This window comes from Pituophis catenifer, unplaced genomic scaffold, assembly GCF_029215685.1.
Source record: "Pituophis catenifer annectens isolate HBS135680 unplaced genomic scaffold, rPitCat1.0.hap2 SCAF_4, whole genome shotgun sequence".
Classification (NCBI taxonomy): Eukaryota; Metazoa; Chordata; class Lepidosauria; order Squamata; family Colubridae; genus Pituophis; species Pituophis catenifer.
The window spans coordinates 35,698,320-35,724,514 of record NW_027256884.1 but is presented as its reverse complement, the minus strand read 5'-3'; the positions used below and the strand labels follow the sequence as shown (position 1 = coordinate 35,724,514).

At 41.4% G+C, this 26,195-nt stretch overlaps 1 protein-coding gene across 1 annotated transcript in view; it reads left to right on the top strand.

The window, feature by feature from the left end:
- The window catches only part of MAP4K4 (mitogen-activated protein kinase kinase kinase kinase 4), a 161,457-nt gene extending 145,395 nt beyond the window's left edge, over nt 1–16,062 (top strand). Inside the window, exons 22-30 of the mRNA XM_070943306.1 lie at nt 1,428–1,545; nt 1,794–1,964; nt 2,453–2,596; nt 5,400–5,534; nt 11,571–11,671; nt 12,776–12,925; nt 13,430–13,589; nt 15,291–15,430; nt 15,914–16,062. Of these exons, the coding sequence (XP_070799407.1) occupies nt 1,428–1,545; nt 1,794–1,964; nt 2,453–2,596; nt 5,400–5,534; nt 11,571–11,671; nt 12,776–12,925; nt 13,430–13,589; nt 15,291–15,430; nt 15,914–15,997 (1,203 nt within the window). The 3' untranslated portion in view covers nt 15,998–16,062. The remainder of the gene's footprint in view (nt 1–1,427; nt 1,546–1,793; nt 1,965–2,452; nt 2,597–5,399; nt 5,535–11,570; nt 11,672–12,775; nt 12,926–13,429; nt 13,590–15,290; nt 15,431–15,913) is intronic.
- The last annotated feature ends 10,133 nt before the right edge of the window (nt 16,063–26,195 follow it).

The following is a 26,195-nucleotide window of genomic DNA, read 5'->3' as shown; positions in this document are numbered from 1 at the left end:
TGGAGTCCCTTACTGACAGTAAAGCTTGCAGTAAAGATTGTTGGGGGCAATATGCTGACTCTGTAAACTGCTTAGAGATGGCTATTAAGCACTGTGAAGTCTAAGTGCTATTGCTATTGCAGGTATTAATGTAACAATGATAAAGATCTCCCTAATTCTTTTTTCTAATAAAGCTTTTGAAAATAATATTTTGGCACACCATTTGATACAAATAGATTGTATAAAATGGTTTTATTCTACTAATGAAAGCTTCATTTATTAGCATGAACTTGCTTATCTGATATTCATCCTATGGTAAAAGGGATCCTTCCACATGAAGAAATCTTACGTCAGTAATTGCACAGTATGATCAACAGGTAGCATAGTGTGCTAGCCTCATTATTCTCCTAATATTACATTATATGTACTTTGTTTCTGGAGAAAATATGTTTTATGGAAGCAAAATAATATGCAAATGAGAAAAAACATTTTTTGTTAAGAGGCCATGGTGAAAGATGTCCAATGATAGAAATTTACTTGGAAAGAAGACTGAACAGCATGAGTGGAAAAGGCATGAAACAATTTAAATGTAAATTTTTTTTCTAGATCAACTTTATATGGCATACTTAATTTTTCACTCCTGTCATTCTCTTTTAAGATGCAGCACAGTCTGTACGACATTTAACCCACATATATGACAAGTTTTAAAAGCCATTCTAACAGTTTCATCACTTCATTTTCCTTCCTTGTTTGTGTTTTTCATGTTTAGTGTTATAACAAGATGCACCAGTGCCTTCATGTCATCATTTACATCTTTCCCCTCCTAATAATTCCACTTGTTTAATACTGTCTTAATATTTTGCTGTGAAAATGATGGTGGAAGAACATGCTGCAGCTTTCTGGCAAGATTCCAATTTTCAAAATAAAAATTTTAAAAAGAAAATAATCCTAAAAATCATTGCAAGTTAAAATTATAAAGCTGATTTTTAATTGCTCATACTTGGTTGCATATGGAGGAGATATTTCCCAATTGGTTACTGACAGTATAAAAGATGCTGGGCGGAAATATAATGTAGGAAGTAATACAATGAAATAAAAAAAGAATAATTTGTACAATAAAATCCAAGGTTTAGAAAACAGGGCCTCCTATTTCAACAGGAGGAGATTCTTCTAAGTTTTTAGTGTAAAGCTAAAATTCAGAATACAGTCTGTAAAAGCTGAAGCAAAGGCTGCTTAGTGGACAAAACTTATCATAGCAGTGATAAGCACTTTAAATTTTACTTATTTTTAAGAAATACTAAGGTTGCCTCTACATAGGTAGCACTTGGGGAAAAGGGGGTAAGAAAGCTTCTGAAAATAAGGCTGTATAGTAACAGCTAGATGAAATGTTTGTTTCTTTAAGAACGAAATTGTTTTATTAAGGTGATTATTTGAAATTTACATTGCAGACTCAGTCCGCTAGTAACACACTGCAGAAACACAAATCTTCATCTTCCTTCACACCTTTTATAGACCCCAGATTACTACAGATATCTCCATCTAGTGGAACAACTGTGACTTCTGTTGGTAAGTTAAATGAATAGCAAGAAATCAATGGTATAAAAATATTTTTTAAAGTGTATATACATTTATAATGTCCCTTTATTTTAATGTTTTCATTTATATTTTTGTAAAGGCAAAAACCAACCATAATTATTTTGAGATCATTGAGATCTTTAACATAATGTGTCCATGTAGGTATAACGTCTGCATATTAAGATTACTAAATATTTTTCTATTTTTCACATTTTTCTCTCTTCTATCCCTCTCTGCAGTAGGATTTTCTAATGAAGCAATGAGATCAGAAGCAATAAGGCAGGATCCAACCAGAAAAGGATCAGTTGTTAATGTCAATCCTACAAATACACGGCCACAGAGTGACACCCCAGAGATCCGCAAATACAAGAAGAGATTCAATTCTGAAATCCTATGTGCTGCCTTATGGGGTAGAGTATCTATTGTTGACTGCTATTTCATTCCTATATTTGAAAGTTGTAGGCTTATTCATAAAATCAAGAATCAATTAAGAATATAGAAATTGTGCTGGTTTTGTAACTGGCTTATTAATTAGATCTGGATCTAGTCCTACTTATGAACATGGAAATTAAGATGTGTCTTAATGATAAGTCTGGTTTGTCATGTTTAGATTTTGTATTAATAATTTTAATGGCAGGCTTTGATTCTAATAGTAACCAGTAGAATTGTTAATAAATATTTCCTACTGAGAACTGAAAATTGAAGCAGAGTATGAACATTCCTGATACAGGGCTATGAAGTATTTCAAAGCCATTTCTGGGCTATGAAGTATTTCAAAGCTATTTTATAGGTTTTATACCATGGCAATATTTGTTGGATATTTAAAAAGCTAAATATTCCACAAGAGCAAATCCAAAATCCAATTAACTTGTGTTTGTCTTAATCTTGTTTATTCTAGGAGTTAATTTATTAGTGGGGACAGAAAGTGGCCTGATGTTACTAGATCGGAGTGGTCAAGGGAAAGTTTATCCACTAATAAACAGAAGGAGATTTCAGCAAATGGATGTACTTGAAGGTTTGAATGTCTTGGTGACAATATCAGGTAGACAAAAGTTCTTTTTTGATAACCTTAAGAGCAATATTACTAATGCGCTGTGCCTGTATTTTACACTTACAAGTGTCTGCTTCCTGCAAGAAGAACAAATAATATTAGAAGCCAATTTTTTTTACTATATGATAATAGTTTTCATTTTTTTCCAAAGAATATTTGATAAACACACTATCTGATTAAAAATCTGATGAATATTCAGGGAGAATTATAATACCTGTTTTTATAATCAAGGTTGCTATAAAATGGGTATAAACTTATTGAATGACTCCATTATCACAGCAGTTCCTACTATCTTTCATTATTCTTGCTTACATTATGTCTTGACTAAAACTATGTTGCTTTATAACTGTAAATCACAGCTTTTAAAATTGCTACTGGATTACAAGCATATAAGCAAGCATATATAAATTGTAATGTTTTCTGGTTTATATCTGTTTTGTGATATATCATAGTCCAAACCTATGCCAAATCTCAAAGAAACATAGTAAAGGCAACTCTTGTTTATACTATCTGAATCATTGATAACTTATTTGATTTTATTACTGGCATCATTCAAACTGAAACGATGTAATAAAATAAATGTCATTCAACCAGGATTGGTCTGAATGATGAAAATCTGTAATATAAACTTGCATGCTACCTTACATTCATACTATTCCTGTGACCAGGAATAGTATGAATGACCAGTTGTACTTTCTTTGACCAATCTAGTCCGCAGGGTTGTTATTGTGGGAGGAAAATGGAGAAGGATGAGCTGTGAGCTACTTTGAACTCCTGAAGGATAATCAGAATATGAGTTTAATAAAAAAGCTGCTACTTCTACATAAAAGCATTCTGTAACCTGATTTCTTCATATTAAAATTAGGATGTTTTGTTAAAGAAATTTTATTAAGACACAACTTCATTGTTAAAGATGAAATGTTGATTTAATTTAGTAAAACTTCAATATGAGTTTCATTAATCAATTTTTAAGAATGGATCTATGAAATTAAAAATATTGAATAATCTAGCTCAAAAACATCGCAACCCCTCCTACCCCACCTTCAGTGAATAAATGCATTCTGGAAATCATAAATACAGTATACGAGTTTGCATAAATAAATTGAAACTTGGTAATGTGGTTTGGAAATATTGCAGTATTTTAATTAAAAGTATACTTTCTAAAGTCTGTGGAAACGGGTAGCTAAAATGATAACTGGATTTGAACAATTCTTTTATGAGGGGAAGATAACATTTGAAGTGTTTAACTTAGAAAAAAATGAAAGAAATTCTAGAGGTATCCATCCATTATGCATGGGTAATATATACTATGTGATTAGAATAGTTATAGCAAAATCAGTACATCTAGGCAAACTAAATGGCAGGAATTTTAAAATTAAAAAAAAGAGTAGCACGCCTTCTCAAATTTCATGAAGTCACCAACTTAGCTGACTTTGAAAAGTATCAGACAAATTGATTGAGGATGAAATTATTAGCTGCTAAGAATTTAACTCTGTTGGATTAGGTGAAGGGCGGATCAAATCACAGCTATAGAGGCTAACTAGATGGTCCTTCAAAATTTGCATTTAAGACATGGTGCCTTGAGTCAAGCTCTGTCTTGCATAAATTGGCATAACATAATTAATAAGTCATTCAGATACAGAGGAGCAGCCCTGATGATTGCTACATTCTGCACATTTTCTAGCTAAAATCAGGTAACTAGAGCTGTACGTATAATTGAAGTGTAGTTCAATCATTTGGGATTGTACAGGCATTAATGTATTTGGCGAATTTATTTTCACTGTCTTAATTATTTCTAGTCATGCCTGGTTGATATTTTCTATTGTTGTTGATTCTTTTCCTGGTTTCTACTAGCTGAACAAGCTTGGATTTTTTTTTTAAAGTTTTATTTGGTGGTGTGCTTTTTTTTTTGTTCCAAAGTGAATCACTTTGCATTCATGCACATTGAATTCCATTTCGTAATAATTTTGTAATAATGTTTGTCGTAATAAAGTCAGTTCATTCAGTTTGGACAAATTATTTTGTAGCTACTTGCTAATTTATTTTTATTTTTACTACATATTTTAGTATCAGGTACAATTTAGGCACTTTCATATTTGTCACACTTTTTAAATGTTTGCTTCGGTTCTTCATATTCTCTCCTGAATACATCACTTGCCCACAATTCAGTCAGAAATCTTCCTTGCTACTTCAGTGTTGACAGTGGCGGCTATAAAAGGCTTAGTGTGAGAACCACAGAACAGCTGTTATATAGAAAAGTCTTCTAGAAGTTACTATTCCATTTACATCTTGATCAGCTCCTTCTGATCATGTGATTGGATAAAAAGTACAGTGATAGATCTGTTGCTCTTTTGTGTTCTTAATGTTTTTTTTAAATAAGGAAAAATATTTCATGTTTTTATCAAATACAACTATTCTATGAACTTCATTTTTGTGATACCGCTGTGCTTATATTACTATGTTACTCCATTACTCAAATGAGAGTCACCTCTAGCAGATGATTCTTTCTTCTAAACAGATTACTGGTTCCTGGGAGTAGGATATATTTTCTTTTAAAATACAATTTAGGAAGTTTGCCTTCATAAATCTTGTATTTGGAGTAGGAGTACTATGGCTACATAAGCATTTTTTAAAAAAAGTTAAAGTTCTGAATAAGAATCTCTATAGCAGATAAAATTACGTGGGATAGAATCATATACAGTTGCTTCCATACAATTCTAGTAATTACTGAATTATTCTACATAGTGTAATAATGTAAACCTTGCCTGTTCTTAAGAAAATACTTTATGCCTAGGTAAGAAAAATAAATTGAGAGTTTATTACCTCTCATGGTTAAGAAACAAGATCCTTCACAATGATCCTGAAGTAGAAAAAAAACAGGGTTGGACAACTGTAGGTGATTTAGAAGGCTGTGTACACTACAAAGTTGGTGAGTAATTCATTATCTTCATTTGAAAGCAATTCTGGTTATAAGTGAACTTCCTAACAAAAGAGAAGTTTTGATTTTTATGAGTAAATCATATGGCATAAAAATACAGCTGTATATTTTACATTTTCAAAATAAATGCTCTTAAGGATGCCCCGTTTTGTTGAATTTATATATATATTAAGGCATGATTTAATATAAACAACTGTGAATTGAGCATGAACCTCAGGGGTGCGGACCTGGCAGGTATTACAGAGACCTGGTTGGGCCAAGAGGGGGGGGTCCCCCTCGTAGAGATGTGCCCACCAGGTTTCCGCGCATTCCATCAGCCAAGGGCCCAGGGCAGGGGTGGGGGGGTGGCGGTCGTTATAAAGGAAGGTCTTGATCCGAGGGAGGCCACTGTACCTCAGATAGCCGGATGTGAGTCTCTCCTGGTGAAGTGGGGCCATGGGATGCAGGTGGGCCTGCTGATCGCGTACCTGGCTCCCTGCCACGTGACAGCGGCCCTGCCCGAGCTTCTCAACGTTATTGCCGGGGTGGCGGTTGATACCCCCAGACTTTTGGTCATGGGGGATTTCAACCTGCCATCTACCGGTGGGGCGTCTGGGATGGCTCGGGAGTTTATGGCTTCCATGACAGCCATGGACCTGACACAATTAATTCATGGCCCCACTCACGTGGGAGGACACACTCTGGACTTGGTTTTTATCTCTGGTCAGTGGCGGAGTGGTCTGGATATAGGGGATATAGTTATTGAACCCCTGTCATGGTCGGACCATTCTCTCCTGAGACTGGACCTTTTGACCGCTGCACCCCACTGCAGGGAGGCGGAACCGACCAGGTGGTTCCGCCCCAGGCGCCTGATGGATCCTGATAGGTTCCAGAGGGAGCTTGGGCCAGTTCCTGAAACACTGGCTCACGACTCGGCTGAAGATCTGGTGGCTGCCTGGGATAGGACAGCCGCCGGTGCTCTGGACCGAGTCGTGCCTTTGCGGCCTCTGACCCGACGCCGAACCTGCCCGGCCCCTTGGTTCTCCGAGGAGCTGAGGGAGATGAAGCGCCGGAAAAGACGCCTAGAGAGTGGTTGGAGGGCTAGTCGTTCCGAATCCGACCGAACACTAGTTAGGTCTCATATTAAGACCTATCTAGTGGCGATAAAAGCGGCAAAGCGTAACCACTTTTCCGCTCTTATTGCATCGGCAGATAACCGCCCAGCCGCCTTGTTTAGGGTGACCCGCTCCCTCCTATATCAGGGAGCGCGGGAAGACCCCTTGCAAGGGCAGGCTGAGGATTTTGTACAGTATCTGCACGATAAAATCGCTCAGATTCGGGAAGGCTTGGACTCTGACTGGGTAGATCCCGGCGGGGTGACTGAGGCTGGTCTTGAGTATGTTACCTGGGATGAGTTCGACCCTGTGACTCCTGAGGACGTGGACAGGATCCTGGGGAGGTTAAACGCAACCACATGTTTATTGGACCCGTGCCCCTCCTGGCTGGTACTGGCCACCCGGGAGGTAACACGAGGCTGGCTCCAGAGGATTATAAATGCTTCTCTGAGAGAGGGTTTCTTGCCTCCCGCCTTGAAAGAGGCGGTGGTGAGGCCCCTCCTCAAGAAGCCTTCTCTGGACCCGGCCGTTTTGGCAAACTATCGTCCGGTCTCCAACCTTCGCTTTGTTGCGAAGGTTGTGGAGAGTGTGGTTGCGCGACAGCTCCCACAGTTCCTGGATGAAACCGTCTATCTAGATCCGTGCCAGTCCGGCTTCAGGCCTGGGTACAGCACGGAGACGGCATTGGTCGCATTGGTGGATGATCTCTGGAGGGCTCGGGACAGGGGTTGTTCCTCTGTTCTCGTCCTGTTAGACCTCTCAGCGACTTTTGATACCATCGACCATGGTATCATGCTGCGCCGGCTGGAGGGACTGGGGGTGGGAGGCACCGTGTTGCGGTGGTTCTCCTCCTATCTCTCTGACCGGTCGCAGTCTGTGTTGGCAGGGGGGCAGAGGTCGACCTCGAGGCGCCTTGCTTGCGGGGTGCCGCAAGGGTCGGTCCTCTCGCCGCTCCTGTTCAACATTTATGTGAAGCCGCTGGGTGAGATCATCCGTGGTTTTGGGGTGCGATGCCATCTGTACGCTGATGACACTCAGCTGTACATTTCCACCCCAGACCACCCCAATGATGCCCTCGAAGTGATGTCCCAGTGTCTGGAGGCCGTGCGGGTCTGGATGGGGAGGAACAGGCTTCGGCTTAACCCTTCCAAGACCGAGTGGCTGTGGATGCCGGCGTCCCGGTATAGCCAGTTGGTGCCATCTCTGGCTATTGGGGGCGAGTCACTGACCCCCACAGAGGGGGCTCGCAACTTGGGCGTCCTCCTGGACACACGGCTGTCTTTAGAAGAGCATATGACGGCCGTGGCCAGGGGGGCTTTTTATCAGGTTCGCCTGATACGCCAGTTGCGCCCCTTTCTGGATCGGGACTCCTTGTGCACAGTCACTCATGCCTTGGTTACGTCACGCCTGGACTACTGTAACGCTCTCTACATGGGGCTCCCCCTGAGGAGCACCCGGAGGCTCCAGCTGGTGCAGAATGCGGCCGCGCGGGTGATTATGGGAGCGACGTGGCGCTCCCACGTAACACCTCTCCTGCGCGAGCTGCATTGGCTCCCGGTGGTCTTCCGGGTGCGCTTTAAGGTGTTGGTTCTCATCTTTAAAGCGCTCCATGGCTTAGGGCCAGGGTATTTGCGAGACCGCCTGCTGCTACCGATAACCTCCCACCGGCCAATACGCTCTCATAGAGAGGGCCTCCTCGGGGTGCCGTCGGTCAGGCAATGTCGGCTGGCGGCCCCCAGGGGGCAAGCCTTCTCTGTGGGGGCACCCGCCCTGTGGAATGAGCTGCCTCCTGGAATACGATTGATCCCGGACCTCCGGACCTTCCGTAAAGCCCTGAAGACGTTTTTATTTCATCAAGCCGGCCTAGCCTAAATGGTTTTTAATTGGGATTTTAAATTTTATGGATTTGGGGTTTTAAATTTGGGTAGCCAATGATTTAATTCTTTTAATTATCTTAACTTTTGCATTTGTATGTTTTTTAATTTTGGCTGTTCACCGCCCTGAGTCCCTTCTGGGAGAAGGGCGGTATACAAATTAAATTAATAAATAATAAATAAATATTTTCCTCTTCCTTGGCATCATCTCATTTCCTAAAATATCCTAAGATCAAAACATAGAGAGAAGTAATTTCCTGTCCCGTACAGTATTTTACCAATTCTGAACATGGCAGAGATTAATTGTGTATCAGTAGGATCATATATATTAGGAAGTATTAAGAAGATAGTCTGACCCTCTTATCCTGTTAGAAAGTATATAAATGAAACACCAGGAAGTCATTAACTGCTGCTGACTCTATTGCAAAGAAGAGACGCCATCTAATTTTGAGTCTGGTTTTAGTTTTATCTTAAAGCTAAATCCGTAATAGTCATTCTCTGTGGACTGGCTTTCTTTCTCTACCTACCAACATTTCTAATCATTTCTTAGTATTTATAAGTACTGATAATCAGTTTTTCTCTCTCCCTCCCACATTTGTATGGTAAAAAAAACCTGTTAAGAGTCATTGAATACTTTAAGAATATGTCTGAACTAGAATCTATATTTAATGTTTCAATGAAGAAATAGCAAACTAGTTATTTTAGCAGGATATATTATCTTCTGATCACTAGGGGAATTAATGTAAGCAAAAATATATATATATATATATATATATATATATATATATATATATATATATATATATATATATATATATATATATATATATATATATGTAGGTCTTTGGTTATTCGGGTCTTCTCCCACGTAAAATTGGAAGTGTCTTGGCGACGTTTCGACGAAGTCTCATTCGTCATCTTCAGGCTGGTGTTCTCGGCTTCGTGCTTCCAGGAGCAATGTGAGATCGCAGCTGTCTCTTCCTTTTAACTGCTAGTGGAGGTGTGAGCTGATTGGGTGGGAACTTGGCTGTGTTCTGATTGGGTGGAGGTGTGTTCTGATTGGTTAGGGGCTTGGCTGTGCTCTGATTGGCTGGGGTTGTGTTCTGTTTGGGTGGGGGCTTGGTTGTGCTCAGCTTAGTCTGAGTTGCAGGGGGATTTGAGCTGGTGAGCTGCGTTGTTGTTGTTTGGCTTCGTGTTTGTGGCCGTGCGAGCTCTTCATGGTGGGTGTCAGTCTGCTTCATGTATGGATTGGAGGGGTTTAAAGTGGCTAATGATGCAGCTGCGGTCTGGCTTCTGGTCCTTGGTCGTGGCTCATTATCAGTGTGGGTTTGAGTCTGCTTTCTGCGTGGATGTGTGGTGGTGACATCAGGTGTGGCACTCGTGAGTGTGGGTCTGGTGTCATTTGTCGTGTTAGGGACTCTTTTGTCAATCAGGGCGGGTTTTCAAATGGCTGGTAGGCGGGAGGTATCGTCTCGTTTGTTCATGCTGTGTGGGCGTTTTTCTATCTCAATGGCTTCTCTGATTATTCTGTTGTTAAAGTGTTCAGTTTTGGCGATAGTTCTGGTCTTTTTAAAGTCAATATCATGTCCTGTGGTTTTAAGGTGTTGGACCAGGGAAGAAGTTGGTTCCTCTTTTCTGACTGAGTTCTTGTGTTCTTCTATGCGTGCACTTATTCGTCTGTTGGTTTGTCCGATGTATGTGGTGGGGCAGGCGGTGCATGGGATTTCATATACTCCTTGATTTTCTAACTCAATTTTGTCTTTGGGGTTCCTTAGGATGGTGGATATTTTTCGGTTTGTGCAGAATGCTGTCTTGATGTTATGTTTGTGGAGGATTTTGCTTATTCTGTCTGTGGTGCCTTTTATGTATGGGAGGAGGGCCTTGCCGTTTTCTTGTTCTCTGTCTTGGATTTTAGTGGGGGTTTCTTTTTGGATTAGGTTGGTGATCTTATTTCTTTGGAATCCATTGGATGTGAGTACGTTAGTGAGGGTGTGTAGTTCGGTTTTTAGGTGTTGTTCGTCAGCTAAGCGTTTTGTTCTGGAAATGAGTGTCTTGGCTACAGAGTTGATCTGGGCAGGGTGGTGGTGTGAGAGTGCGTGCAGATAGCGGTTTGTGTGTGTTTTCTTCTGGTATATAGTGTGTCCTAGGGAGCCATTGGATTTTCTGTAGACTAAGACATCCAGGAAGGGAAGTTGGTTGTTCACTTCTGTTTCCATGGTGAACTGTATTTTGGGGTGTAGGCTGTTGAGGTGTGTGAGGAAGTTGTCCAGTTTTTCTTTCCCATGTGGCCAGATTATGAAGGTGTCGTCCACATATCTGAGCCAGAGTTTGGGTTTGTGATCGGATTTTTCTAGAGCTTGGGTTTCAAAGTATTCCATATAGAGGTTGGCAATGACAGGTGAGAGGGGTGATCCCATGGGTGCTCCTTCTGTTTGTTTGTATTTCTGTCCATTATAGATGAAGTATGTGTTGGATAGGCAGTGGTTGGTCAGATCTAAGATGTGCTTGGGGGGGTTATATTTGTTTTGGATAACTGTCAAGGCTTCTTTGATAGGTACTTGGGTGAAGAGGGATATGACAATATATATATTGTCTAAGTCTAAGACTAAGTCTTCCAATGGGAAGCAGGGTGCTTGCTGGCTGTCTGAAAAAAAAGCCTAGAAACAGTGGATTGTGATTTCACTGAACTAGGGCTGCATAAAAATCTTGGTTTACGTAGGAAGAACCTGGCTAAAGAGAAATACACACACACATACATTGTATTACTGCCTAAGGAACGAAGTGGACTTTTAGTATGTTTTATATGCAGAAAGTAAGCAATTATAATTATTGATATATTTTTATGTATCAATATTACATACATGTAATGTTAATTATTATTATGTAATTTGAGATCATTTTAGAGCAACAGTTCATAATTTTGTGAATTAAGCTATCAACTCTCTGATGTGTATATTTATATTTTCTACAATACATATTGAAATTTGATGCCTTATCAGCTGTATAAAACATTTTACTTAAATAATTTTACAAAATGTTTTTGTCCTTTTTAATTTTAGTAAAATATGAAAGAATCAAATTCTTAGTAATTGCTTTGAAAAGTTCTGTGGAGGTCTACGCCTGGGCACCAAAACCATACCACAAATTTATGGCATTTAAGGTAAGAGTGCCTCTGTCCCTTGAAATATGTTAAAAGTCATTGAAGAATGTCAGAGTGAACTTAACTGTCAACAGTTTTTAACTGTGATATATGGTGTTTTAAATAGGGACCATTATCCATTAGGCAGTAACAAATCCAAATTCACCCAGTAGTATTTGGGAATATTGCTACTCTAGAATTGAAATATAGCTTATATCTACCACACTCTTATGGAATTCTTAAGTTGTTGTGCTTTAGGTCTATGGCTATTAAATAAAAAACTAATTCTTCAAGAGAGACATTAATCCTGTAAGGAAACCAGGAGCATGACTTGACATCTTTTCTTGCTTCCTTCATTTTTATATGAGGATAATTGCTTTCGTAGAAACATGGTCTGTGTATGAGGCATAATATACACATGTTTTACTGGTGACCCTTAGTCATGAGACTTGTTGCCAGTTCTCCAATCAGAAATGTTGTAATTTTCCATATTACTCTTATTTTCCTTTCAGCTTGTAGATTTTTATTAAGCACGGCTTTCCATGTACTACTAAGCTTTAGGTTAATAGTCATGCTAGATGAGCTAGCTAGCACTACATAGGAAAAATGATATAAGACTTTGTTGATTGATCTGCTTAAGAATATTCAAGGTGGAGAAAGGGAAGATTATTAAGAAAGAGATGAGGGAATCAAATGGAAACAAAAAGGGTTGATAGGAAAAAACTAGTCACTTGCATGCACTCTTGAAGTTCTGAAAAAATGACTAGATTTACTTAAGGGTGAATTTTCATAATAACACTTCTAAAATATAATACCTCTCCCTTTACTTTTAATTGGTATTTTTCTTCTTCATTTATGTAAAAGTTCAATCAGTAGCTTTTACAAAGGAAGCAGTAGCGATCAAACTCTAAACTTTTGTAAAAGATTGTAAAAAGCATACGATTATCTGATCTAAAAATATTATACACATGCAAGGGTCATTCTTCTATTTCAAGTTCATTGCCATATAGCAAGTGAACAATAATGATGGAATCAATGAATACTGCTTAGTCCATTCCAGATGAAATATTTCCCATAGTTGTTTCCAAAATAATCTCTTCAGTATCTTATTTTATTACTTAACAGTCATTTGGAGAGTTGGTACATAAGCCATTATTAGTGGATCTTACTGTAGAAGAAGGCCAGAGACTGAAGGTGATCTATGGTTCCTCTGCTGGTTTTCATGCAGTTGATGTGGACTCAGGATCAGTGTATGATATTTATCTTCCAACTCATGTAAGTATGTAGCATTGTTACCACGTTAATTAACCCATATTTTTGATAATGGACAAAACACATCATCCCAAAAATACTAAAGGCTGAAAGGATGGCATATAATTAATTATTTATGTCCCAAAGGTGCTTTTCCAAAAGACAACTGGACTTTCTTGGTTTTTTTCTTTTGAAAATATTTCACTTCTCATCCAAAGAGGCTTTTTTTGTTCTTAAATGTTTTCAAAGGAAAAAAAAATCAAGAAAGTCCAGTTGCCTTTGGAAAAGCACCTTTGGGATAACTGTGACCTGGATGATTCAGAATCTCCATAACTACTAGAAAAGATGAGTTTTGTGCTTTGGTAAGCAATAAATAAAAGAAGAGCTGAGTGACACAAATCCATTATATCTGAGAATGTTTATGATCCCATGGATTATTTCTCAGTCTAGGAAACATGTGGTTCAATTCAGAGAAAATGAGGAATACCTTCTTGCCAACCGGGAGTTGACAGATACATGTATTTACAGATTCAGTGTAGTATCCAGCCCCATGCGATCATTATTCTTCCTAACACTGATGGAATGGAACTGCTTGTTTGCTATGAGGATGAAGGAGTGTATGTCAACACATATGGAAGAATCACCAAAGATGTGGTTCTGCAGTGGGGGGAAATGCCTACATCTGTGGGTATGTATGCCAAGCTTTTACAAAACACTTTCAGAAAATGGTAGATGAATGGTTCTTTATCAATTCAGTCACTTTGGCTATTAAACAATCTAAGATATCATGACAGATTGATAAATATTATATTTTCTATTTCTATTGCTAAGTCAGAGGACATAATAATAACTATATTGCTGCTATACCTATACATTAGTCAGTCCACCTGTGCTTAAGTTTAATTGCTTTGGATGAGAAAAAAAAACAGACCATGATGCATAATTGCACCTATAAGGTGTTCAGAGGTACTGCAGACAAGCAAAATATACATACCCCATGGATATTTTTGTATGGCAGCAAGTTCAGAAAGAATATGTTTCAAGCTTCTTGTACCCGATTAGATTTTTCTAAAATAATCTGATGTTATGTATTTTTGTCTTGATATTATTATTAAAGAATCAATTATTTGTAGGCTATAATTGTACATATATTGGGAGATAAACAATATTGAAGAAAGAATATTTGTTATGAATGTATATGCTTACAGTTATATGTTCTTGTACATTTAACAATTGAAGAGGTGTGTGGGTGTATTTATTCATTTATTTGCTGCCTTTATAATTTTTACAAATAACGCAAGGTGGCAAACATATCCAACACACCTTCCTTCTTCTATTTTCCCATAACAGCAATGGTGTGAGGTGTGTTAGGCTGAGAGTGACTGGCCCAAAGTCACCCAGCAGGCTTTCCTGACTAAGGCAGGACTTGAACTCACTGTCTCCTGTTTTCTAGCCTGGTGCCTTAAGCACTAGATTAAACTTGTTTTAGTAGCAGTCTGTCTGCACTTATTTTAACTACAACAACAATTTATTATTACAGTCTTAGACCAGAGACCAGAACAAATAAAAGCACTCAGCATATATACACTTAAAAATTCTAGTATAAAATAATAAATAGCAACTAAAATCTATAATAAAATCCAGTGTCCATTATACATGGTCTGACTATATGATAGTTGCAATCCCTAAACTGTTGTAGATTCAATTCTAAAAGGAAAATGACTAAGCAGTGCAAAGGATTTGCCACAATTGTTATATAACATCGCTATGGTGGAGAAGACACATGCTTGCGACGAATCCCCAGTGCTGCTGCGCAGAATCTGGCCACCTGTGCTGTAGTCATGGACTGCTTATCTTTAAGTAGCCACTGAAAGATAGGTAGTGTCAGAACAGCCAGGATACCTAGCAGTTATTGGCAGAATATGTTTTTTCCTAATCTCCGTATAAGAGAGAGAATATTGTAATTTATTTATTTATTTTTTTATTGGTTCGATTTATATGCCCCCTTCTCCGGAGACTCAGGGCGGCTTACTATGCGTTAAGCAATAGCCTTCATACTTTTGTATATACCTGCTTAGTAGGGCTTTCGGGGCCCCCTAAGCGGAGTTCTTTTTTATACAAAGTCAGCTTATTGCCCTCACAATCCGGGTCCTCATTTTACCTACTTCGGAAGGATGGAAGGCTGAGTCAACCTTGAGCCCGGTGAGATTTGAACTAAAAGCTTATCTAAACTCAAAATATTTTCCTTCAGTTTTTTAAATGAATATTTATATCATCAAGATTAAATGTAATTTTTGTTTTGTATGAAAAATTAAGAGGATGTAGAATGCCCAAGATGGAGATTACTGTTTATTATTATATTTAAAAGTGGCCTTTTTTTATCTTAAAGCCTACATTCGATCTAATCAGATTATGGGCTGGGGAGAAAAGGCTATTGAAATACGGTCAGTGGAAACAGGACATTTGGACGGTGTATTTATGCACAAAAGAGCACAAAGACTCAAATTTCTATGTGAACGTAATGACAAGGTAAGATATATATATATATGTATATATTTTCTATTTCTAATACTCAGTTTAGCAGTTTTATAATTAATGTGGAGAAGAGGGAAGAATGAATGATGACATCAATCCTCTGACATTTGAGTGCGGGCAAAAGGATTAAAGGTCCAATGTTCTTGATGCACACTGAACTTTTGATTCCTGGAATAACAGCAAGGGTTTAATTAACATCAAAGAGCATGTAAGATGTCTTTCCACATGTTTTTTTCTGCTGTACGCAGAGTCTTAGGTGTCACCATTAATGAACAATAATCTTTTTCATCCTGCTCCCTTCCAGATGGGTCAGGATTGAAATTCCCATAATTTTTGTATCTGTACATCCCGGGAGGCATTATGACAGGAGTGAAAAAAGCTGTAAATAAATTCAACCCTGTGATTGTTGTCTGTTGATTTCCTACCTTTGCTCCATTGTCTGATCAGTTTGTTTTCTCTTTATCTCTTTCTTCACAGGTTTTCTTTGCCTCTGTACGGTCTGGAGGAAGCAGCCAAGTTTATTTCATGACTTTAGGCAGGACTTCTCTTCTCAGCTGGTAGAAGCTCTCTAATTTGGCACGGAATTGCTGTCCTTTGGAGTCTTCATAACTTGGAATCATTTGCAACTGGAGTACAGACCTGCCATGATGCATTCCAAACATGCTATATTGCGTGTTCCAGCATCACTGGTGTTGGGTTCTTTTCATTTTTAAACTGAGGCTGCAGGGTGCAGCTGGTGCTTTTGGCCATCAGGTGCTATCTGATTTGGGATCCCACTAAAGAAAGAATCAGGTCTCTCCTTTTCCTCCTTTCCCCCGCTCCAGATCTCCTAATGAATAAAGGAAGAGACTAACCAGGAAAACGTTTTTTTGGAAGGAGGCAGGCAGGAGAAGGTGCAGGAGAGTGACATAGGTGGACTCTGTGTCACTGAAGCAGGGGGCAAATTTAATATAGTAATATTAACAATGTAATTTAATTGACGTTTCTTTTTCTTTCTTTTTCTTTCTTTTGTAATGTGACTCTGTGGAAAAAGAGAAAGATGCAGGTTTTAAAGTTAATATTTATAAAAATGTGAAAGGCACAGTGGTTTAGGGAAGGTGGGATAGTTTTCTTTTTAAGTTTTGGCCTGGCCAAGAGTTCAGTCCTTCTTCTCCTTTGTACCAAGTTTTGCCTAAAAATCACAGTGAATGGTTTTTTTAAAAAAAATAACAGCATAGTTCATTTTTCTACAATGACTCTTCATTAGGCCAGAACTTGGTAATTTCAGTGTTAGCACTGCCTCAGTTAAAGGTTTAATTTTTGTTTAAACCTAAAATGTGCAACAGCTTTTACTACCAGCCTATGGGGAAAGAAAATTCCAAACATGTTTATTTTTGTGCCTACCTCATTGTTTCTAATGCATACAATAAAAGAGGTGGTTTAGGTTTATAATTTTTTTAGATGAACCAGTACTAATATCCACTTAATTGTGATACCAAATCTATCAGATTACAGTTTTGACTGTTACTTTCATACCAGGTTTTAGGAGATCAGACCAGCGGTCACTTGTAATGATTAAATTAGATTAAGGACTGGAATTCAGTGACTTAAGTAATTGAGTTTTTTTTTAATTTTGAAAGAAATATTTTAATTTTATTTTTAAAAGTTTCATTACCAATGGAACTTTAAAAGGTTTAGCCTAAAATCCAGAAAGATTTACCTTTAACATGAGAGATTTAGTAACACACAAGTAACAAAAAATAGGCAAATTTTGTAAGAAATTTGGAATGTTTTCCTCTTCTAAAAATGCAATGTTCTAAAACTATAAGAATGTAGTTAATTCTGCTTATTCAATTTTTTAAGCAGCATATACTTGTGTTTCAGTGTAAAAGTCTAAATTTTTGGATTTTTTTCTTTCCCCTGTCCCATGTTTTTAAAGGGGAAAAGCTCCACAAAATTTTGTTTTAGCCAGAAGACTTTTGGCCTTTATAATAAATCTGTCAAGACTAATACTTTGAAAGGCTACATGTGTTTATTACTTGAGAAGACTTGAGTGTGTAATTATCTGTTGGTGATGTAATAATGCACAGTGTCATGATACAATAATTATGATTTTTGAATTTTTGAAAAGGATATTTGGGGTAATTTAGTTGACAGTTGCCTTAAGTTCACTGTTTTAATCAGTGAATTGGATTCCAGTGTTTCATGGCATGAAAATTAGGGACTTACGTGTGATTCTTCAGTTAAGAGGCTTTGACAGATCAAGTAACATAGACAAAATGACTTGCTTTGTGTCAAACAGCACCAATTGAAGGAGCGTAGATCTGAGTTAGTAGTACTTAGGTCATCAGTAAAAGTGCTGTTTCTTTTTCTTAACTAACTTTCTCCTTTTTATTAAGCAATTTCTTTGAAGAGCTGGAAGGGTTTCCCCTTCCCTCAAAAGTAATCTTGTATAAAACAAATAGGAACAAATTTCTGGTTTGATTTTTTTAAAAAAAAACAAACAAAAATCATGTCTTCTTTAATTGCTTGGGATTTGGATTTGGATAGCACTGAATGTCAGACCCAAGATTATAGGTGACTTTCACTTCCCTTCATTTCTCTTAGCAAACAGTCAAAAAAATCAACTCTAGATTGAATAGTGGAAAATGAATGGGATGCAGGAGATTGGTGTTGCCACCAGCAATAGGATCTTCTCTGGCACTGGAACTGTAGCATAAGATAATAGAGCCAATGGGCCAGAGGTGCTGAGAAAAAGTTTAGAATCACATTATGTGATTAAAACTCATTTAATTTTTGCCCTTGCCTCTCATGCCACCATGTTTGTATGCATGTGTGTGTACACACACACCCCAATGCATACTCATACATATATACATACACAGATATATGTATGTAAATATTTAAAAAGAGACTACTGTTCACAAATGGAAGAATGTTATAATTTTGAAGAATACTGCCAGATTAATATGCTAGTGAAGCTCTGTCCATCAGAATGAAAAGAAGATGGAAAAACAAATCCATGGTGGCTAATTTTACAAGTCAAATCAGTGTTATGAAACCACTACATACGAAATGTTGAAATCCATTTTAAAGCAGTGCTGTTGGTAAGCATTAAGAGTACTCTTAGTTTAGTTTAAGCTTTAAGTAATAATTTCTGTATCCTATGTCAAAGTAATTCTAACTGTATGAATGCAGTGACTTTATTTTTATCGTATGCACATGTTATGTTGGAGAAAATGTTTACAAAAATGGTTTTGTTACACTAATGTGCATCACATATTTATGGTTTATTTCAAAGTGATTTTGTGGGGTTTAGGTTTTCATAGTGATAGCAGTACACATTTTTGTGTTTTTTTTTTTAAATAACCCCAGGTATTGCCACCTATGAAGATGCTTAAACAATAATACAAATGACAAAATTGCAGTAAAATTACTAATTGTAGAACTGCAAAATAGACTGGTGACAAAGAAGCACCTAGCCTTTTTGCAGTGATGTCTAATTTTTTTTTGTGTATTATAAATTACTGTTTCCCACCCATTTTTTCCTTAAATAAAGTAAAAATGGCACCTATGTGTATGTGGAAAGTATTTTGAGTAACTTTTTTTTCTCAAGAGAAAGCTTTTTGAGAGAAATTATGGAGGAGTCTTTAAATTATACACTTTGTGAAATATATATTTTGGAGGAAAAGCTAATACAAAAAAGGAGTGATGCTGTAAATGGTATGTGGGAATGACTCTGGAAAATGGGGAAGAGCCACAAACAACTGTTGGACCAATGGCAGCTTAGCCAGCAAACAAACAAACGTGTGTGTGTGTGTGTGTGTGTGTGTGTGTGTGTGTGTGTGTGTAGGCAAACATCTCAGATGGAAACTTCTGTAATTTCTGTGGGCTGTAAAGGCAAAAGGGGAGAAATGAACTTCCAGACGTGCAAGATTGATGCCAGCCTACTGAGACAATCCAGACAAGAAGCACAAGCAGATGGACTAAATTTACTTTATTGTAAGGTTATGTTAACAGAATATTGCAAACCTGAAAGCACATCTCTCTTCTCCATTGAGAGTGGAGACAGCAGCCAGCGTGGGTAGTGCCCATCCAATCAGCTTGAAGGACTGAGCCTGCCAATTTTCCTTAGTCCCGCCTCTGTTGCCGGGCAGCCCAGCTTTTTGGCTCAGTCCTTCAGCGCTGGCTGGTGTGTGGGACTGCTCTCTAGCTAAATCTCTTTATTCTTATTTCTAGTGTTTGAATTTCTGGTTTTTTGACTTTGGATTGTGTGACTGTGCTATTTCTTTGCTATTTGGACTCTGATTGATTATTCCGGCTGACCTTGGACTGCCTGACTTCGACTTCGTGAGTTACCCAAGTCCCTCATTTGGCTTCGTTTTCCCTGGCTTAGCCAGGGGTGTGGGATTCCCTCGCCTCTATCCCTCCCAAGGGGTTTTAATTTCATCTGAACTTCGAGGGACATTCCCCCTGACTCGAGCTGCCTTCGTCTGCTCCATTTGGCTAAGTTTCGATTTCCCCTTATTCTCGGCAACTCGGAGGGCGGGCTGCAGCCGCGCCGGCCATCTTGGACGCCCCTCGCTTCCCGCCATTAGGAAATCGCGGCGCCCCACAGCCTGCTCTCCCCGTGATCAAGCTTTTCAGCTGGGGGTTTTAGCCTCTAGAAGCCTGCTCCCTCGCAGCCGTTGCCCTAGCTGTTAAAATCAACTTAAAGTGCTGCTGGCTGTTTATCAATTGGGGAGCCTCGCAACCTCGCATTTCTTCTATTGCGACCTGTTGCTGCTTGCCGCCTTAACTGTTTAACTGCCGATCTCTGCAGACTGCTAATTGTTTGAGATACATTGCTGGCACAACTATTGCAACTGAGGAGCTTTGCGCCCCCGTTTTGTACTGCAGTGGCCATTATACTTATACAGCATATTATTTCAGTTGTGGAGCTTCACGCCCCCCCCCCCTTTCTCCTGAGGCTGTATTCATTTTTATACGCTGTTTGTCTTTGAATCCTAGTGGGGTCTCGCGCCCCCTCCCCTTTACGTTACACAAACCTGAGAACGGTGGCCTTAATCTGCCAGTTTGTCTGCTAATTTGAGTGATTCTCTCAACAACATTTCTCAAGTGGTTGGGCCTTTTCTTTTATTACGCTTGGTGTTTGTGGAGTTTTTCTTACGCTCCCTATCGAGCCTATTTGATTTACCAAATAGATTTGTCATTCCAGTCTCTGGGCCTAATTGTGGAGTTCCTCTCGCTCCCTTCTGACACATTAAAGTATAATTTATCAAAGCGTAATCAGGCGTGTGGGGTCTTTCCTTAAAGCACCCCTTGTTTTGTTGACATGCCCAAGGCCCTTTCTAAATCTAAGCACGGTCGTAAGGCCAGTGCAAGTAAAGTTGGCCAATCAGACTCCACGTCTGTTACCCAGCATTCTGTCATGGAAGATTCCAGGTCCCATTCCAGAACTTCTCAATCCTCACGCTCTCATCACAAGTCTTCCACTCGTGATGTGTCATCCTCTTCCTCCAAGGCAGAAAAACGTAGAGACAAAGTTTTGACCAGGTTATGTGACAAGGCTTCTGCCCAGTTGTCTCCTCCCACTATTCAACCTCCTACCTCCTCTAATCCACCTCCAGCAGCCGATCACTCGCCTTCTCCTGACCAGCTTTCTCTGCAAGATTGCCCAGTGACTATTTCTGAGGAAAATTTGTGGGGTCCTGACGCAGTTTCTCAACCGGTGCCTGATCCAACAATTGTACCGGAGGTTCCTTCATCTGACCCTGTACCTGCTCATTCCTTGGATCCTTCCATCCTTCCAGGTCAGTTACAGCAAATGATCGAGGCAGCGGTTCAAAAGTCATTGGCCGCCCGTTCGGGTCTTTCCAGTCGGCATGGATCGGTGAGAGAGGTTTCCCCCTGTTCGGCGGACCCCAGTGACGAAGGATGTTCTCATTCTGTTCGCTCCGCTTCTCCTACTTCGTCCCACTACAGTCATCCTTCAGCCTGCATCGACGAAGGAGATCCTGCTTCTGACCTGTCGGAGGATGAGAACCTTCCTCCCGATCAGCCCACTTTCACAGGCCTCTTTCCTCAAGCCTTATTCAAATCATTGCTCTTCAAAGCGGTTAATACGGCCCGTCTATCCTCTACAAATGCGGATCCTCCCCCATCGTCTTCCTCTGGTTCCTTGGACCCTATGTTCGCGGAACCAGCTAGACCCATAACATCCGTCCCTACTCCTCCTCTCTTTCTGGACGTCGTTAAACGCCAGTGGGAATCTCCGGCTTCTGCTCCCCTTCCTTCGGCTAATGACAAAAGAAACTTTCAAGTATCCTCGGATCTGGAGACTCTTCTTCAAATTCCTTCGGTGGATGCCCCGATTGCAGCTCTTCTTCCTAACTCCAACGTTCCGGGCGAGCCGGACGAGGGTTTCCGTCCTGATGAACGCAGATCTGATCAAGTTCTTCAAAAGGCCTTTCAAAGCTCCTCCTGGGCGATTAAAGCTACTACTACAGCATCCTTCTTTAATCGTACAACGTTACTTTGGTTGCGCCAGTTACAAGACAAACTAGCCCCCGGAGATTCTCGTATCAGACAGGACCTAAATAAAATCGTAGCTGCCGTACAATTTTCAGCCGACTCCACTCTTCACGCTGCTAGGTTTTCTGCGAAATCTTTGGCTTCGGCGGTCACAGCTCGGCGTTTGTTGTATCTCCGTCACTGGCAGGCGGATGCCAGACATAAGTGGCGATTGGCTTCGGTTCCCTTTAAGGGCACGAAGCTTTTCGGGGATGCCTTAGATCCCTTCCTCACAGAGACCAGGGACAAGAAGAAGGTTTTAGCGGCTGTTTTCCGGCGAGGAGCGCCTCGTTTTTCACCTTACCCCTCTCGTTCCTACTCCAGAGGTGCGGATGGGGGGTCCTCCTCTTCCTTTCCCTTTCCCAATGTTAGGAGAGAAGGGTATTTCAGCAGGCAGCGGGGTTCCTCGGATAGATCATTCAGAGGACGTCCCTTTAACTTTAAGCGGCCCTTTCGAGGGGGAGGAGGTCGTTTCTCCCGTCGCCGTCGCTGATTGCTCTTTGGATCCTCCCATTGGCGGTCGGTTGGGTCTCTTTGCCGCTGTCTGGGAAGAATCCACCTCGGACATGTGGGTTCTCGCCACCTTAAGATCTGGGTTGGCCATTGAATTTATTGCCCCCCCCCTCGCACCTTTGTCTGCTGTCCGATTTCTCGTAATCCAGTCAAAAAGTCCCTTATGGATTCATCGGTTCAGCATCTCCTGACTATCAGGGCTATTCAACCTGTCCCTTCCGGTCAGGAGGGTTCGGGATTCTATTCAAGGGTGTTTCTCGTTCCAAAATCTTCGGGGGGGTGGCGTCCCATACTGGACCTCAAACGTTTAAACAGATACGTGGCGTACCGAAAGTTTAAAATGCAATCATTGAAATCTATTCTAGACGGCGTTCGGAGGGGCGATCTCCTCTCTTCCATTGATCTCACCGAGGCCTACCTTCATATTCCTATCCTCCCTTCCCATAGACGGTTTTTGAGGTTTTGTTATGACGGAGCTCACTACCAATATAGGGCTCTCCCATTTGGCCTTTCTTCGGCCCCCCGCACCTTTACGAAGGTGTTGTCTGCCTTGGCGGCTCAGCTCCGTCTTCGTTCAGTCCGTCTCCTCTGTTATCTAGATGATATTCTGTTATTGTCTCCTTCTGTACAGCAAGCTGCCTTAGATATTAGTCTGACGGTTAAGACCCTGGCGGCTCACGGTTTCTCTATTAATTTGGAGAAGAGCCATCTCTCCCCTTCCACTAAGTTAGTACACTTGGGTGCACTGATTGACTCTGTTCAGGGCAAAGTTTTCCTTTCTCCCGATAGACAAGCTAGTCTGAGACAGTTGATTTCCCGGGTTGAGGGGAGTCGGGTGGTTTCCCCCTATGTCCTATCTCAACTTTTAGGTAAGATGATATCGGCGATTGCTATTGTTCCCTGGGCTCAACTTCACGCCAGGGAACTCCAATGGTTTCTCTTGCCCTTGCAGAAGTCCGGCAGAGGCACTTCATCGAAGCCGATCCCTCTCCCGTCTCCGGTGCGAAGATCCCTTCGTTGGTGGCGCTCCCCGGCTCTCTCGGCGGGTTGCTTCTTCCTCGAGCCCAAGAGAGTGGTGGTGACGACAGATGCCAGTCTTCTGGGCTGGGGAGCTCATTGCCAAGGTCAACTGGCCCAAGGGACTTGGTCCCCTTCGGAAGCTCGGCATCCCATCAATTGGCTGGAACTGAAGGCTGTTTTCCTTGCCCTAAAATCATTCCGTCACCTGATCTCCGGAACCCACGTCCTTGTCCTCACGGACAACGTCGCCGCGAAGGCTCATTTGAACAAACTGGGGGGCACCAGGTCGAAATCTCTTCTAACCCTGGCAGTTGTGTTGGGGATCTGGTCAGAGCGCCACCTGTGTTCCCTCCGGGCAGAACACATCTCCGGGGTGCAGAATGTTCAAGCGGACTGGTTGAGTCGCCGTCAAATAGACAACGCGGAATGGCGCCTCCTTCCGCTCCTCTTTCAGGAACTGACTCTTCGCTTCGGCCGTCCAGTGATCGACCTGTTCGCGACTCACGAGAACTCTCAACTTCCGCTGTTCCTTTCACGGTACCCTCATCCTCGAGCAGCCGGTGTCGACGCTCTTCGAACTCCGTGGCCCTCGGGCCTTCTGTACGCTTTCCCCCCAACGGCCCTCCTTCCCAGGGTCATCCGCAAGATTCTATCCGAGCGAGCGGAGGTGATCCTTGTGGCTCCTCATTGGCCTCGGAGACCCTGGTTTGCGGACCTCGTGTCCCTATCGGTGACCCCATCGTGGCGCATTCCTCTCTCGGACAATATTCTCACACAAGGCGCTCTGCAGCACCCGGACCCGGCCTGGCTCAATCTAACCGCTTGGAGATTGAGCGGTGCACTTTGAGAGAGGTACAAATCCCGGCAGATGTTGCGCATACTTTGCTATCCTCACGACGGCCTTCTACGGAGCGAATTTACTCGGCCACCTGGCGGAGTTTCTACAACTGGTGTGGCCAGGTCGGTATCTCGCCTCTTCAACCGTCAATTATTCATATTCTGATGTTTCTACAGAAGGGCCTCTCCCAGGGTCTTTCTCCCAACACTCTCCGCCGTCACATTGCTGCTTTATCATCAGTACTTACCTGCGGCTCCTTGTCATCTCTGGCTCATCATCCCTTGATCCGCCGATTTCTTCGGGGAGCGAAGAATTTGTGTCCTCCTATTCTGCATCGCTATCCGACCTGGGATCTTCCTCTGGTTTTACAGTCTCTTACGTGTTCCCCGTACGAACCTCTGCGTACTACCAGTCTCAGACTTCTTACCTGCAAGGTAGCCTTTCTGGTGGCAATCACTTCGGCTCGCCGCATATCTGAACTCGCCGCTTTGTCCACCCGTTCGGACCTTTGTGTTTTCCATGCTGACCGGGTGGTGCTCCGTTTAGACCCTACTTTCGTGCCGAAAGTCAACTCAGTTTTCCACCGTGCTCAGGAACTGATTCTTCCAAATTTCTGCCCCCGGCCCGCGCATCCGCGAGAACGTCGTTGGCATTCTCTCGATGTCCGGCGGGCTCTGCGAATATATCTGAAGAGGACGGCTCCCTTCCGTCGTTCGGAGTCGCTTTTTGTCTCCTTCTTACCTACTTCTCAAGGCAGTAAAGTCTCTCCTTCAACCATCGGTCGTTGGATCCGCCAGACTATTGCCTCAGCCTACGATGTTAGATCCCTTCCGCGCCCTTCAGGTTTGACTGCTCATTCCACCCGCAGCGCGGCTACGACAGCAGCTTGGGCTACACAGGCTTCCTTGCTGGAAATTTGTAGAGCGGCCACGTGGACTTCTCCGAGTCCCTTCATCAGACACTACAAACTCGACCAGTTTGCGTCAGCCGAAGCCTCGTTTGGTCGCCGAGTTCTGCAAAGAGTGGTTGCTGGAGAGGACAATGCGGTCCAGCGTGATCCCCCCCTATCTTCGGGACAGTGAACTTGGGTATGTCCCACGCTGGCTGCTGTCTCCACTCTCAATGGAGAAGGATCGTTGGTCTTACCTGATACGTTCCTTCTCGTTGAGTGGAGACAGCAGCCAGACCCTCCCTTCTCTTCTTCAAACTGGACTCCGCATTTCTATTGTTTTTTTCTGTCTTTGGTTTCGTCTTGGTCCCACACACCGAGTCTGTCTTCCAGTCTTCGCCAAAGCTGGCCTGCCCGGCAACAGAGGCGGGACTAAGGAAAATTGGCAGGCTCAGTCCTTCAAGCTGATTGGATGGGCACTACCCACGCTGGCTGCTGTCTCCACTCAACGAGAAGGAACGTATCAGGTAAGACCAACGATCCTTTTGTCTTTGTAGTATTAAGAAGCTAGAGAGGATTCCTTATCAGATGTTTGGAGGTTCAGCTGCCCCAGCTGTGGCCCTTCCCTCTCTCTCTGCCTCTCTGTCTCTCTGTCTCTCTCTCTCTCAAAGTCATCCCAATAGACCACTGCAGATGTGTATCTATTCTGAAGTAAGGTAGAATTGATTTACCTCTCAAAACATAGAGTAGCTAAAGTATCTTCTTTTTCCTCCTCAAAGATTTAACTAGGGTTAATTATTAAGGTATATGGAGTGTTGCATATGTGAGACATGCATCATCTGTTATTTGTATCTCACTGCATTTATATACATTGGTGTTATTGTTGGTTTCTTTGTTATTTCAGAACAAACTCTGTTTTTATTCTTATTCTAAACACCATGTACTGT